General features: G+C 44.6%; 1 protein-coding gene across 13 annotated transcripts in view; it reads right to left on the bottom strand.

Moving 5' to 3' along the window:
• SUSD3 (sushi domain containing 3) overlaps nt 1–15,944 on the bottom strand; it is a 65,811-nt gene extending 49,867 nt beyond the window's left edge. For all 13 annotated transcript variants that reach the window (XR_003092675.1, XR_003092676.1, XM_025197132.1 and 10 more), the window contains exon 1: nt 15,864–15,944. Coding sequence is in view for 11 of the 13 variants with exons in the window: in XM_025197132.1 (XP_025052917.1) it covers nt 15,864–15,909 (46 nt within the window). In the remaining 2 variants the exon portion in view is untranslated. The remainder of the gene's footprint in view (nt 1–15,863) is intronic.
• Nucleotides 15,945–16,710: the final 766 nt, after the last annotated feature.

Here is a 16,710-nt window from a genome sequence, read left to right as displayed (position 1 = left end):
GGAACCCTCCCAGAGCCCCCAGAGGGCTGCCCTCAAAAAGAATACCCCCTTTTCCCTTCTGTACTTCTCCAGGTGCCCATTACAGTGTAGGCGGCCACAGGCAGCTTCCCAAGCTCGGGGACCCCTGCAGCTGTGGCCCAGCACCCCGCCACACCTTCAGGTTCCACCCAGAGGAGTGCATGGAGTGGAGGCTACTCTCTTGCAGAGGGACCTAGGAGAATGACCTCCTTCTCACCACACTGACTGGTGGGACGGAAGGGCACTCTCCAGGGGCTCCTTTTCAGCAGCTGCCAACTGCTAATTGACAGCCTGCCCCCTTCCCAGGCTGGGGAGAGGACAGGTTGTCAACCAGTGCACTCCCAAGGGCAGGGATGCCCCAAGGAGCAGCCCTCCAGTGCCCCCATTCTTCAACTAGGGGGCAGGAATACAGGTAAGCTCCTGCTCCCAGCCTATTTTTCTAGAGGTAAGAATTTCAGCTAAATGAACACCTGTCCATGGCCATAATGTAGCCAGAAAACCTTCTTTACCACTGAGGATGAAACCATGAGGCTCCTCAACTACAGCTCCCAGCTAGTGCTGAGGCAGCATTTCCAAATCAAATATTTCTGTTTTCTGCCAATATATTTTAGGTTCTGTGTTTGCACAGAAGCCAAATTCCTCTCAGGGGAAAAATAAAAGCCTGATTTCCAGCCACATAACCATTAGGCTAACTTGGAGCACTACTGAAAACTCCACCTTTAAAACAAGTTTTCTTGCTGACGATAGAGACTAACCTTAAACAGAATGAGGTACTTGAGGAAAGCGCCTTTTAAAACTGGTGGTGTCTACTTGCATGTCTGAGTGTTCTTCCCCTTTAAATCTGTTCAACAGCAGTACTGATGCACAGACCAGAGCTAAGCTGTCTTCTGAGCAGATGAAAGAGCATTATTTTCTTTCAGCAAATTATTTACCATATAATTAGCCATAAATGCAGCTGTTTTGCAAGACTTGTCAGTGAAACAAACCAAGCACCTACTGATTTGCTACCATCAGGGTGGAAGCACCTGCAAGTTTGGAAGCAATTTTGCTTCCTCTTTGCCACGGACATGTACAAGACTCTTTCTTGTGGTTTCTACAGGTCTTTTAAGCCAACCAAATTTAATGCAACAAGCACATGTCTGCACTGTGCAGTCAGTTCCTGTATCCTTTTGTCAGGTGTTTCTTTGGTTTAAAGTAAACTGTGATCAAGTTGGTGCACAAGCTAAAATCAAGGCACGCTGCAAAGCAACCTGGAGAGATAAGAGCAATAGGAGCTGCATATAATGAGGGGAGGCTCAGTGATAATAAATACATCCAGGGAAAAGAAATAAATAACACGGGGTGAAAATGGGAGGGTATATACAAGCAATTTCACCCACAGCATGCATTAAAGCAAGACTATTTTTACTTTAATTTGTGGTCTTACTCTAGCAAAAATGTTTGAGTCACTCCCTGTTATGTTTTGAGACGAACTGTTCAATTAATATGGCACAAAATATTTGGTTTTACCACACATGAAGAACTGTGGACTTTTATGGAGGGCTGGCAAGCCGGTCAATTGACTGCATATTTTTGACGGGTCAAAGATTATAACAATTAACTACATTTTGTTGTAGTGTTCTTAACAGAAACATGATTTTTAATTTTTTTATACACATAAATCTGTGCTTTTCAATATTTTTATACACATAAATCTGTGCTTTTCAATATAGTATTTTTACCTATTGTAAACTTTTTTTTTTTTTTTTTTTTTTTTTACAAGTTTTCACTGATATTTGACTAGTCAATTGACCAAATTTTATTTGACTGGGTCAAATACCCAACCCTACTTTTATGCTATTCCTGGACTAGTGTCAACCCGAGTTAGAATAAGTTTTGCGTCCACAGAAAGGCTATTTCGCTCTCAGTAAATCAAAGCCACTGTCAAATTTAAGAATGGATTAAAGGCTGCAAACAACTCCAGGTCCAAACACCTCCCAGCCGTGAGACATAATCCCAATCCAGAGATGAATTTTTTAGCCAGCCCAAAGCTCAGTGGATCAAAACAAAACCACAAATTCAACCACCTTTGAGGCAGGGAAAATAGAAACCTGGATCTGTCCCCTATGGGTTTCACTGAGCACAACCTAGTACGTTATTTGCGTGGGGAGGAATTGCCAAAACTGTAGTACACTATCTCTGCCGTTCTTGGCATATAGGACTCCCCACCCAGCAGGCAGCAGTGGGTTGTTTACTTTCGGAATTTTCTGCTAGGAAAAGCAGCAAAAAGACCAAAGACCTTTGCTGCTAAGTTTGAGCTTTTTTACTGTACTAGGCCAAACCAAAACCCTAAATCGAAATATTCCAGAACTCTGAGCATGGTGAGATGTAGATCTAGATCTGAACTAAGGCTAGGGACAGAAGTTACACATAAACCAGTTTAAGTGATCCAAAACGGCTTTAAACCTGTAACAGAACAGCAGTGCCGTGCAGTTAAACTGCTTTCAAAATGTCCCAAACTAGTTTAAGATAAACCTGGTTGGATGTAGTATCAGACTTAACTAACTTAGGTCAAATCAGTTTATGGAACTTCTGTCCCAGATCCCCTCCCAGGTCAAGTTAACTCACAGTCCTGCAGCATCCCAGGATGCTTTGCAGCCCTGGGCTGTACTGTCTGTTCCAGCGGAGAAGGGTCTGCCCCCACCCCTCAGCCCCCTCCCTGACTGAGGAGGTGGGGGAGAACCCCCCCTACCCCGGGCATTGGGCCCCATGCTGGGTGCTACCTGGCATGAGGGAGGACGAGGAATTCTGTAGCAGAGACTTGACTCTGCCTGCCCAGAGCCAGGAACCTGGAGGCCCCAGCCATGCCTCCTTCTCAGCCAACCTGGCTCTGGGCATGGGAAGTCAAGCCCCCCACTGTGGGGTTCCCCTCCTCCCCTCGCACTGGCCTACAACTGGCTGGGGGTCCAGCACTGAGCCAGAGGAGTGGGGGGTGGCTGGGGTACTCCAGCCCAGCTCCTGGCTTCCAGCTCCAGGTGGGTAGAGTCAACCCTCCATTGTGGGCTTCTCTCCCACACACCACACCACACCGGGCAGCACCCAGCTGCAGGTCTGGTGTTGGGCCAGGCAGGCGGGGGTTCCCTTCCACCCTAAAATCTAATATTAAGTCTGGTAACAAGTGGAACATCCCCTGTCTGCACCAGGAACAGGGCTTGGGGGACCCTTCCAGTGGTGGAGCCTCCCCTTTGAGGCTGGGGAATCTGGCTGGGCCCCAGCTGGAGGGACTGTTCCCGCCTGAGGTGGGAGCACAAGGGTTTGGGGGGCGGGTGCTGAGCAGCCAATCAAGGATAAGCCTTGCTCGGCTGCATTTGGGAGCCTTTGGCAGTAGCCAGCAGGCTGGGAGGTGTGATCTATCGCTCCCCAGCTACCAGTATTGGCCACTGCAGGGGTCTGGCTGCCTTTCTGGTTTCAAAAGCGAATACGAGTACTCTTGCCTATCAGTTCAATCTATGCAGTTTAGAGAAACCTGCAAAGATTGAATCCGTTCAGCCTGGGGCTTTATGACTGTCTGTACTTAACCTAAATGATTAATCTCTGTTGGAAATATCTAACCTTTTCTAAACAATACCAGTATCTTTCTATTAACGTTTGAGCTGCAAACAAACATCATATTCATCCTGGGATAAACCATTTTACCTAGGACAAAGTGCAGTTGTAGAAATGTCCATGTCCATTGTCTCAGGATAAATCCTAAAAAAGTTTCGTGGATAAGAGGTAGTAACAGTTTATCCTGGGATTGCATCATTGAATCAATACCAGAAAAACAGCAGTGCATTCAGCCACTCACTAAACCTTGATTAGAAGGGTGATATTTTTCTCCCAGGACAAACACAGAAACAGCTTATCCAGGGTCAAATACAACAGCTGTTCCTAGCATTGGGTTGTTCAATACAGTGATCCCAGTGAGCATCAGGACTAAGCACTAATGACCGTTTTAGCTATTTTCTGAAGTAGTTCTTTCTGCATAGCCTGAATGCTGTATTAGTCCACATGAAATCCAAATGATACATGGTAAAATGTTGGGTGGCAACATGTGTGATACCCCTACTTTGAGTCTGAGGAAATGGAAGATCTAAGAGAGATGATTCTTATTTCTTTATTTCTTTTTTGAAAGAATGATTTGTTCTAGTCACTCTACTGTATTCCATGGCTGATTTTTTTCCAGTTTGCATCAGAGAGTATCCTTGTCTGTAGATTTCAACAGGAAGGTAATATTGAATACTTTTCTATTAATAAGTAGAACTGAGAAATAATAATGAAAAGAAATACGAGATATTTGAAGAGATCTCTGGTAATCAGAGGTTTCCTGCATTTCATTATCATATTTACTAGCAATATTGAAAAATTAGGGCACCTCAAGAAAGTTGATATGGGACGATAACGATACAGTTAATAGGCATCGAAAAGTTGTTTGAGAGTAGGTTCAGGCTGGACATTAGAAGGCACTACTTCATAGTCAGGGCGGCTAGGATCTGGAACCAACTTCCAAGGGAAGTGGTGCTGGCTCCTACCTTGGGGGTCTTGAAGAGGAGGCATGACAATTACCTAGCTGGGGTCATATGAGCCCAGTAGTCTCACCTGCCCAGGGCTGGGGTCGGACTTGAAGATCTACTTAGGTCCCTTCCGACCCTACATCTATGAATCTATGAAGATGCATTAAAACCAAAGCAACCTAGAAGCATTCATCTACTTACATCTGCAATGTTATTCCCCAGTTAAAAATAGCAGCTGAGGAATTCACTAAAACTATGCCTTTAAGCAAAATCTTTTTCAAATAAAGTCACTTGTGAAAGTGGTGTCAACTGTTGTTTTTGTGACTTTAGTGACTGGATCTATTATTGCTGCACTAGCTGTGATTTTCTTATCCCCTCGGCCGCTGGGCAACATTTAATCATGTTATTGACTTTTGATCTCTCCAATACATTATAAAGGAGATAATGTAAGAAATAAATTACATGCACTATCAAGTGTATAGCTTGCATTTTAGTCTCTAGAATAAACAGTCTAAAGAGGATTATATTACAAGTGTATTTGAAACTAGAAACATTCCCAGTCCTTTCATCTTCATTTGCACTTAAGACACTGTAAAATGTTCACAATGGCCAAACATATGTATGTATCATCTCACAATACAAAACTAGCACAGAATCAGTATCCATCACTGGGTCAGTAGCCTCCCCAGTCTTGAAGTCCTTACTGTGCAATGCAGGATCAAGCACTGAGGGTACTATTTTAAAAGCCCAATTAGGAATGGGTTTTCTATAACAAACAGCATTATCAACATTTACAAAAAGGAAAACAGTATTGATTGCTTATAAATACCACATATCGCCAGACATATGCCTGAACCCAACCCGTCTAAACAATTGTGGTATCTAGAAAGGTTCAAATACAAAGCTAGATCTTAATCTGATTTTACTAAATGGCCTCTCTCTTTATAAAAGGACAAAACCAAACTATCGTGGAAGCACAATCAGTGGAAACACAATCAGCGAGTCTGCTGTGATTGAAAACCACCAAATCCAGCATGGATCTCAAATCTGCAGTACATGTACACAACTCTTCTCTAAAACTTTCTTCCTTATGCAGGAATATTAATACAGGGAGAGGAAAAAAAAGAAAAAAAAATTTCTGCTTGGTCAACTTCCTTAGTCCCTGGATCATTATTCTCTGTTTTATCTTGAATGAATTACAGGGATCTGGATGAACAGACCAGACCATACAAGGTAACCAAACATTGCTGAAGAATCCTCCCCTCTCCTGTATTCTGCATAGCATCCTTTCATCAACAGCTGCTCCAGATACCTGCCTTCCCCACTCTAACAGTAAAGGCAGCAGTGCTGCAGGTTCCTTTTTTTCCCCCCAGTTACCAGCCAGGTTTTGCAAGGCCTAGAAATACCTTTTCTGGTGGAGATTTCATTCACTAGACATCAAGCTGGTGAAGTCTGTAGTTTTATACCTTGAATAGTTTTAACTTCCATCATTATTTTCCCCCAATGCTCATGAATATAACTTCTCATTCGTTAAACATGTGCAGTCAACCATGGCATTTCTGCAGACAGTGCAAAACGATATGTGGGACCCACTAAGCAGAAGCCATACTTTCTAATGGAAACAACGATGACCAGAAATGTTAACCTTTTCCCTAATCCATAATAAAAGTAATATATTATCTCAGAATAACAAGAGTTGCCAGAATATCAGCATATGCTATGTATATATAGAGTACATTTGCAACTGCTTTATGAAAATTCAGGTTTAGCCTCTGGTTTAATTTTTTAACATCTTGTTGAATTACAGACCAACTCTCAATGGGGATAAAATGATTATGATTATTCTGTCTGTGTTGAATCTTTCATTGCTCCCATATAAGGCATGTCCCCACACACTAGGGCATGCATTTGCCACAGCACAAACAGCAGAGGCACATAACTGTACTGCTGCTTTATGCCCCAAGGTATGCCCCACCTGTGCTGGCCCCAGCAGCCTTACCTTGTGGTCCTGGGGGGCTTGCGGGGCAGCATCAGCGCTGATTCAGCTGCATGGAGCCTGGATGGCAGCCACAGCATGGCTCTAGGGCTAGGGACAGACATTCAAAAAGCCTGAGCCTGAACTGATTCAACTTTCACAGGTTAGTCTAACCTGACTAGGTTGAACCGGTTTGTAACAGCACAGACGTGGGCACATGCCTGCTATTGCTCAGGCCAGGAACCTGGGATGCTAGAGTGTGCCCTCAGCTTGTTGGGAGGTCATGGCCTGTCCGAGCTGAACTGGCCAGAGAGGGGTTTAATTCCCCACTCCCTGTCCCACCAGCAGGGACCCAAGCTGTGTCTTCTGGGGACTCCCCCTTTGCTGCTGTAGTGGCAGGCCAGTTGGCTCGTGACAGAGGCGGCAAGGACGGGAGTTATTCTCTCCTCTACTCACAATGCCCCTGAGGGATTGCAGCCAGGTCTGCCTGCTCCAACCACTGCGGCTGCCAAGCAGCGGAATAAACCCCCTCCTGTCCCCTCTGCTGGACACCGGAGGGAAAGGGAATAACTCCTGTCCCTGCTCCCCTCTCCCCCCAAGGGCCCCTGCTGGCCAGCATCTGACCACGCCAGGTAGGGCTGGCTGGAGATCGGGCTTCTCCAGCCAGCTTGGAGGCGCTGGCGGGCCCTGAGCCTGGCAGCTACCACCGCCACGTCCCCTGACCTGTGCAGCACCCGGGGCTGCAGCCTAACAAGCAGCTGTGGAGTGGCCCGGGCAGAAGGCTGTTCTGTCCCCAGCTGCTGCTGCCATGGATGCACTATGCTGCTCTTGGTGAGGAGATGGGAATCTTATGCCCCACGCGTGAAGCTCCAGCACGCCTTGGAAGGCAGAAGGCACCTGGGTGGAAGCCTTCAGTGGAAGGCTTCAGCCAGAGCTCGACATGCGGGGCAGAAGCCACTGGGATGAAGCTCCCCAGTCCCCACTGCCTCCCAGAGCAGCAGCAATGGGAGGGGGAGTAACCACTGCAGGCAAGGGAAAGCTGGCTTGGCCCAACAAGGCTGTTTTTCTCCCCTCACCTCCAACTGCAGCTTGTGCCGCACTGCACAGCGCCGCTCGGAGCTAGAGAAGCTTCTTCAGCCCGGTGACTTCAACCTAAGCTAGGCTGAAGCCACTGTACTGAAGAAGCTCCCCCAGACCCAAGCAGTGCTGTGTGGTGCGGTGCAGCCCCAGCCCCAAGTGGCACTGCGGTGCGGCAGGAGCTACAGCTGGAGGCGAGGGGAGAAAAACAGCTGGAGGCGAGGGGAGAAGAGGGGAAAATAATTCCCCCTCCCTGCCCCCTCTGCATCAGGGGCCACACTGCCCTGCTGCTGCAGCAGCGAAGGGGAAGCCCCCGGCAGACCCTGGGACAGGGAAGCTGGAATGAAACCCCTCTCTGGCCAGACCCCCGCCCCTGCCTGTCCCTGCTCCAGCTGGGGAGCAGAGTCTCCAGTCCAGAGAGCATACTGGGATGCTGGGAGAGTCTGGTTTAACTTAAATCAGAAAGGGGTCTGGGACAGACAATGCATAAACTGGCTTGAGTTTTTCTAAAATCAGTTGTTCTAAAATACTACATTCAACCAGGTTCCTCTCAAACCAGTTTTGGCCATTTTGAAACTCGTTTATGTGCACTGAATGTTTATTATGTTAAAGGTTAAACCCGTTTCTGATCACTTAAGCCAGTTTGTGTGTCATGTCTGTCCCTTGGCTCCATTTCTGGCAGCACACACTGCTGCCATGTGCACCATGCCACATTTTTTTCTGGTGGGTTTTTTGTTTTTTGGGGTTTTTTTACATCAGAATCCCCCAGTGTTAAATTGAGACACTGCAAACTGCACATGTGTATTCATCTGGACATGCCCACAGAGACCAAAGCCTGAATATTAGCCCTTCACAAGGCCAAAATCTTTAAATAACATTATCTTATTTACAAAAGAGAAGGCTATGAACACCAAACTGAATATTTCTTGTATTATTTATTAAGTTTCAACTACTTGCATGTTGCTTTACCAGCAACAAGCATAAAGGAAGCCCCTGCCCCAAAAATGACAAACATTTTGTGAAGGGAAGTACTCAAAGTAAAGATGAGTAGCTACTATTGGAAGACACCAAAGAGAGAAGCATGTATACTGTGGATTGACAAGACCTTCCTACAACAGTTTACCCCACCTGACAGAGTAAACAGTTACAGCCGGTAAAAACATTTTGACCAAATATTTTGCAGTGAAAATTGCCAAAACATTTTTCAGACCCAAATTAACTTTGATGACATTTTTGACAGAAGTTTCTTGGGGTGGACTTTGGTAATTTCCAGAGAAATTTAAATGGACATTACAACACACACCTCTTTCCTCAACAGCCCCCACAATTGAAAGGTTTTGTTTTTGTTTCAATATGGAATGACAACAAATTTCAAATCTCAAACAGTCATTCACTTGCCAGCTTTAATAAAAATACAGTACTAGCAATGAACCAAGACAAGGGCAGGTGGGTAGAAATGGTTCCCAGAAAAATACTCAGTTTTCACTTTTTGCTTATAAGGAAACTTGAAAGTGTTGAGAGGCACAACAAAACAGTTTAGCCTTTGTTCTTCAAAACAGGCGGAAATATGACCTTCTTCCCCATTCCCCTTCCTTGAATTCAGTGGTAAGAATTTTTCACATAGCTCTGTCATGGAGATTTATTAACACTTGATCATGGAAGAAATTTATAGAGAAGCTGGACAGAGGACAATTAAAAGGTAAGATGATAGCAAGACGGGGGTTCCCAAGGGCTTATGGATTCGTGTACACAGAACCAATAGCAGGAACAGATTCTTATTGCCACCCATCTACAGGATCTTTATTAATTTTGTGAAATTCAGCAGAACCAGAAAACATTTCCAGTGTTACTATAAACAGTGTGCAAAGACAAACCCACAATTTTTACCTTCATTTAGCCATCATTCAAAATGCCTTAACAAATAAATGTTTCATCATTATTACTCTTCCTTTAGAGACATACTCTAGGGCTACGGACAGAAATCACACATAAGCTAGTTTAAGTAATCAGAAACTGGTTTAAACCTGTAACAGAATATAAGTTCAGTGCACATAAACCAGTTGCAAAATGGCCATAACTGGTTTAAGATAAACCTGGTTGAATATAGTATCAGATTTAATTGATTTGGGTCAAACCAATTGATGGAACTTCTGTCCCAGACCCTCTCCTGGTTTAAGTTAAACCAGAGTCCTCCAGAATTCCAGAACGCTCTGCAGTCCTGGGCTGGGCTGTGCTCTCTACTCCAGAGAGCAGGGCTGGCCCCACCCACCTGCTCTCTAGCCCAAAAAGGGGCAGGGATGTAGCTAGACATGTCCCAGCATGACCCCATTAAGGCAAAGTGAGCAGGGAAGGGGTTAATTCTTCCCTCCTTCCCACCCCACACAGCCCAGGGTCTGCCTGTCTGTGGGCAAGCAAGCAACAGAGGTGGAAGGGGTGGCCAGGGCTGGCAGACCCCAGCTGTGGCCCCAGGAGCACAAGGGACAGGGAGGAATTAACCCCCTCCCTGCCCCCTTTGCCTTAACTGGGCCATGCCAGGATGGCATCTGGACATGCCCCCACCCCTGGAGCAGAGGCAGGGTTAGGGAAAGCAGCCTCTGTCATGGTGCCCAGGATGGGGTTTATTCCCTCACCTCCCTTCCCTGTCCCACTGGCATGGACCACAGCCATCCTGGCATGGCCCTGTTAAGGTTATAGGGGCAAGGAGGTGGCAGAGGGGGTGGGGGAGGAGAAGGAAGAGTCCCCCTCCGGGGCCAGGCAGTGGAGCTGTGTTCCCAGATTGCTCCCAGCTGTCAGAGAGCTGCTGTGGCAGGCAGAGCTCTCCCCTCCTCCTCCGCTACGGGGTCTGGCCATGCCCCCTTCTGGCCACGTTCCCTCTTCCCCTACCCTCCAAACCCTGCAGCTTAAGGTTGGGGTTTAACCCCCTCCCCGTCATACTCCGGCCTACCAGGGCCTGGCCAGCCTTCCCCCCACCCCCAAACCCTCAGCTCAGCTGCACTGTGGAAGGGAAGCCAGGGCTGCTCTAGCACCCCCAGGCTTCTGGCCCGAATCACTGCAGGCATGTGCCTGCATTTCCGGAATTAAATGTGAATGTCTATTCACTTGCAAGTCAGTTCAATCTCTGAAGCTTAGACTAAGCTGCAAAGATTGAATCAATTCAGGCTCACGCTTTTTGAATGTCTGTCCCTGGCCTAGAAGTTTAAAAAATTTAAGAAATGTGATGATAAAAATAATTTGTTTCTTTTGATAGTTCTATATGTCACTACATCCAAAGACTAGAGGAAGATTCGGATTTCTCTTTCTTTCCTCACAGATGGAGACAGTCAGCATAAATTATCTAAGGTTTCAAACCAAGCATAGCTTGTTCAGATCATCAGCTAAATACTCACAGGTGTTGGGGCCATCACATATCTGATCAGAAAACGGTGCTATCCCTTCACAAGATTGGTACCATTTCAAAACACCTGATATATTAATCAATTCATATATATTTCATTATATCACACAATGCTAGCCTAAAACACAATGGCACAGATACATAAACTTTGAAAAATAGCTGGAAAGGAATGGAAAGTAGTTTATTTGTAAAACAGACAGAATATAATCCATAAAATTCTTGATAGATATACATGTTTATACACATAATTGTAATTGATGTGCCTGCTAATCCTCTTTAAGCCATGGGTATGAAGCAAGGGAAAGTTATGAGCTAACCGTGTATGAGAGGCTAAGCATTTAAGGTATGCAGCAGCCCTGGGGGAGAGCATGAAGAACAGAAGATAGTTATCTGAGCACACATGATGGAGAAATGAATAAAAATATGTTTCTATAACAATATCAGGATGTTTCCCATTTTTATCGTTGGTTTCAATGGTTCATTTATTTGCAATATAGGAGGTGGAATTTAAATGCTGCCTTCAACAGCTGACTAATGGAGAAGTAAAGAGGGCCTTGTCCCAAACCCAGAACAGAATCTATTATTCACTGTAATTTATTTGTAAAAACATTTCTTTGTTAAAAGAAACACATACATTAAAAGCCAGGTTAACTGGCCCCCTGGGCTTTACGTACAGCAGCATAAAGGAAGCGGAGACTGTCCAAACTGCCCTTCTGGAGGAGTATCCAGCAAGCCAGTCACCTTGTCCTTGGCCTCCTTTCCTGCCTTCTCCATTGTAGGAGCCTCCTGAAGGCAAGGGCAGTGGCCTAGCACAGACTCTAGCCTGACAGCCAGCCCAAATGAGAGTAGCCTCCAAAGCAATTTCCCTCCCACATATTTAAACTCTCTGCTGTGCTCAAACTGGCTCCCAGCCTTCAGTCTGCATTTGACTTATTGGCAAGGTACAGATGTAACACTTTTACCAGTATAAGTGATCAGAAACCAGTCTATACCTGTAGCAGACCAGAAGTTCGGCACACAAAACTGGTCTATATCTGTAACAGAAGTTTGGTGCACAAAGGGCATGTTTACATGAGACACTACTGTGAAGTGGTTACTGTGCATTTATTTAGTACTTGTATAATCAAGTACTAAATAAATGCGCAGTAACTGCGCAGTAGCTCCGGTGAACGTCTTATGTGACGCTACTCTGCAATAGCTGAATAATACTGTGCAGTAGCGTATTAGCACTGTTTGTGCTGTGATGAGCTAGTGCACAATATTATTCAGATACTGCTCAGCTAGTGTCTCATGCGGACGCGCCATAGATTGGTTTAAAAATGGCAGCACCTGGTCTAAGATTTCTCATGTGTCCCCTCCCCCCGCCCCCCCTCCAAAGGGTGAATGCATGTTCTGTTTGCTACCAGTTTAAACTATGCCACTTACAGAAAACCACGTAAGTTAGATCAGTTCTGCCTCTGGCTTTTTTAACATCTGTACCTAGTCATCACGGGTCAGATCCTCAGCTGATGAGTCAATGTAGCTGCCCCAGCTTCAGCACATGGGCAGGTCTAGACTATCTGCTCATGATAACTGTCTGGTCTGCTTCATTAATTGTTGCTTATGAATGCATGCAAACAGTAATTAACATTACAGCTCCGAGTAGATGTCCACCTTGTCTGAGATTCTGCTTCTACCACTGGCCTTTCCCTTTCATGGCAAATTTGCCAGACTTTGCTCTCAAGTTCTGAAATATTGACTGAAATATGCAGTTTCGGGGGGACCAAAATTACTCACTAATTCTGGTTGAAGTAGGCAAATAATTTAGGTCCCAAAACGGGATAAATTGTTTGAAAATCGCAAAACATTTCGTTCAAAATGAAAAGTAAAAATATTGAATTAAAAAATTAAAACAGACTGTTTTGCCATTTTCAAACAATTTATCCCAATGTGAACACGTTGTTTTATTTTTTAAAGAATAAAATTTAGGAGTGAACATACAAAAAAAATTAGGTACCCCAGGTCAACAAGAAATGAAGATTTATTTTTACAATTTCTTGACTCAGCCACCAAAGAATAAAATCTATCATTTGCCCAGGCTGAGGAAGGCCATCAGGGATCTTATTATGGTCTCATAATTCTCAACCCTAACCCTAGGATAAATTATAGTAACCTAGTGCTGTTCCACCTGGCTGTGGTCCCCAGATGAGAGTTAACAGAGTGCTGGCAGGCTGTAACCTGCCCCAACAGGTCTCAACCTGCCCTGACAGGTCCCCTATGCAGGAGGACCCAGTAAATGGCAGTTGGTATATCAGCCAATTTGACAATTTTGTACAGTCACACTAAGCTAGGCAAATTCTCAGCTGCCCTGCTAGGGCTAGACAAGCCCATTTTGAGTGGAGTGAAACAAACTACCAAGATCAAAGAAAAGTAGAATCATGCCTGCATTTTTGCTCCTGTGCCAGATACTGGCCTGTGCATGTTTCCTTCTGTTTTCAAACAATAAAGCCTGAAACCTTTTCTTTAGCTGACCTTCTGTTTCAGGTTGCTGACTGTGTACTAAAGAACTGTGACCCAGCATTTGCAACTTTCAGCAAGAAATTCAGTGAATAATTGATTTTTTTAGACTCTAGTCTTAAAGAGCTAGCAATAACATGCAATTTATTATGGCGATAGAAATCACTCATGTACTGAGAAAGTACCCGAACAGCCACACTTAATCTTCTCTGCAGTCTTATAACTGTATAATTCTTTCTCTGCTGAGGTCAGACTGCAGGTTTCTAGATCCTATTCCTCCTTGGTGGCAGCCGATGGGGGGGAGGGGACAAGTGAGAACATCCATGTGTATGTGTAAAAGAGGGAGAGAGAAAGAGAGAAAGATGTATGCGTAAGCATGTACAACAATTTCAAAGCATACAGCATCGTGAACAGCATCATTCACAGAAAATGAATTGGTTCTAGGTTACACAGGCTGTTTTGGATGTGATCCTGAGGTGCTAAGAACCCTTTGATTTTTGTGGAGTTTGTAGATGCAAAGCACCTAGCAGGACTGGATCCTGTGATAGGAATTCATATATCCCAACAGATACTACTAAAATTGGAGAAAGACACTGCAAATGCTTAATAGTACCATTCAATAAATGTACCCATTTTGGTTCATTTGATTATGAGCTGGCCAAGCTACATCCACAGCAGGAGTGGACAAGGAAGTCACACCAGATGAAGGGGTGTAATTTATTTTTCACAATCCTAGCTGCTATTACAAGCAAAACTTTGCAGTGTAGACCTGACCTGTAACCAAACCTGTCATAGCCCCAGTGGATTTCGTGACTGAGTCTTGATTAGGATTCATGCCTACTCTTCATAACCTATGCATTTAGCAGTGTCTATGATGTCTTCAAAAAACATAGAAAAGCTTGCACAGTAAAACAGGATTCCAGCGAGGCTGCAAATAATTTCTGTGCCAGTTTCTTCATCTTTGAGCAAGTCAGGGCTGTTCTGTGGAACAACACAATTGCTTATCAAAATACAGGAGTAAAAATTCAGACTCTCATGTGGAAACTGCCATGTAAGTGTGCTGGTTCTGATTAAATAATTTATCTACTGAATTCTTTGGTCCTTCACATAAAACAAAATCAGGCAGCCTTATCTGAGTAAGGAGTGCAGGATTTCCGTTAGATTTAATCTAGACTCTAAAACAGAACTGTTGTGGGGCCTTCTTATGCAACTCCAAGGATTTCCTTGTTCTGGCATGGTGCAAATGGCTAGGCCAAGTGCATTTTGATAGTTTAACACCCTGGCCAGCCAAAAATGGCTACATGGCTTTCTCGTTGATTTTAGTTTTTTAAAACCTCAGTATTTCAGGTCCAAACCAAGCGGTACAATCCCTCGGTGAAATTCAGGTGTCTAGTCATAATTCATCTGTTAACCTGGGTAATTTAAAACTAGACCAGACAAAGCACTGGAGAATACTGTAGGGAACAATCTTGCATTGGCAGGGACTGGACTAAATGGCCTAATAAATCTTTTCTACCTCTTATATTATCCTGTTCTAGGTTTACGGCACATACAAAAATTGTTCCCTTTAAGCTACAATAATATTTGGTGTGAATGTTTAAGGGCTGAGGTTATCTCTTTGTGACACAGAAGATAAACCCCACATAGCAATTAGTGATAATTCTGTAACCTTCCTTTCTTTTGTCTTACATCATTAAAGATTTCACTTTGAACATAAAAACCTGAAGAAACTACCATTCAGTTCTTACAAGCTGTAGCTGACCAAACCCTGCATGTCATCCCTGTGACAGGAATGACAGGAGATGCATCCAATCTACCACACCCGAGGTAGCCAACTGCTTAAGATTTCCAGCTGTTATTTTGCCCAATTAACACTGAAATTATGGAAAAACCTGGAGTCATTTTCTCCCTCAGACTGCAAATCCAAATGCATTATGGAATCAAAGGAACACTGACAAGAGACTCTTTACTATCCTGGCGCAGAGCAGTGTTATTTCTGGCTTTGAAGAAAAACATGCTTACCTTGGTCTTCTCAAACACCTGGAAGGCCTCAGTCAGATGATCTCATAGTTTCTTCACTGATAAGCTTGCTTCCCCAACTGTCTGAAAAAGCCATCAGCAAGTTTTTCGGCCGTGTGCTTTGGGTGCTACCACATCAGCTTCCCACCTACACATGGTTTCATACAGAAGATCTCTGAAAGAGCTATAAATTCCAGATCAGGGCTATGAACTGAAGAAATGTGGGAGGGACCATGACAAAGTCAAATCACTGCTATGATGTTCTCATGGGTGATATTTCAAGCTGGGGTATCAGGCAAAAAAGGCCTTTTCACATTACCGTTCTATTTCCTTCCTCCAAACCTTCACTCACCTGTTCCCTTCTTTAATTTAGAGCAGACCCGGGTGCTGTAGATCATGTCTGTCTGCAATATCCTCCAAGAGGTTTCTAGGAGCTGAGGGGCAACAGAAAAGCTTGTATTCTAGCCAAGGCCCATCTCGCTGACCAAACCCTACATGTCACTCCTGTGACAGGGGTGACAGGAGATGCATCAGATCTACCACACCCCAGATAGCTAACTGCATAAGATTTCCAGCTGTCAGGCCTGACAAACCGCAGTGGGCAAGCCAGCTTGGGTTCCACAAGGAAGCGGAAGTAGTGCGGGACAGATGAGCACCCAAGCATCTACCCTGTGTAAACAGCTACAGAACAGCAAGAACAAATTCTCTGAACAGCTTTAACTTGCTAGTGGCAAAAAACCACAGAGTGATATGAAAAATGTAATTGTGTCTGCGGTTGTTTAAACTAGTGAGGGCTGGGGACAAGGAAAGACTTTGTTTTAGCTTCAAAGGTGCTTTGCTGCACTTTTCCACACCCCATGATCTCTTACTGAAGACTCTGCCATCCCGGTGTGTGCCGTAACACTGTGCTTCCCCAGAACAGTATCTACAATACTTTGATCTCTTTACTGTGGGCTTTCAGCCATACTCACTGCTGGTAACACATATTTTCTCTTATGACCAAATATATAATGCAGAGTAGTTTCTACAGCTCTAGTTTGAAGCCCATTTTTGAGAATTTCAGCCTGCAAACAAACATTCTGTCCGAAAAGGGACATAAAGCCCCCTGTTTAAATCTGTTTCAGGTCAAGGTGGGATCATGGGACGGGGGAGGGAGGGGGAGGAAGGAGAGGGAGGAGGGGCAGCATGAGAAAAACTGC

The sequence above is a fragment of the Alligator sinensis genome, unplaced genomic scaffold (assembly GCF_000455745.1).
Source record: "Alligator sinensis unplaced genomic scaffold, ASM45574v1 scaffold391_1, whole genome shotgun sequence".
Taxonomy (NCBI): Eukaryota; Metazoa; Chordata; order Crocodylia; family Alligatoridae; genus Alligator; species Alligator sinensis.
This window is presented reverse-complemented; position numbering and strand designations above follow the sequence as displayed.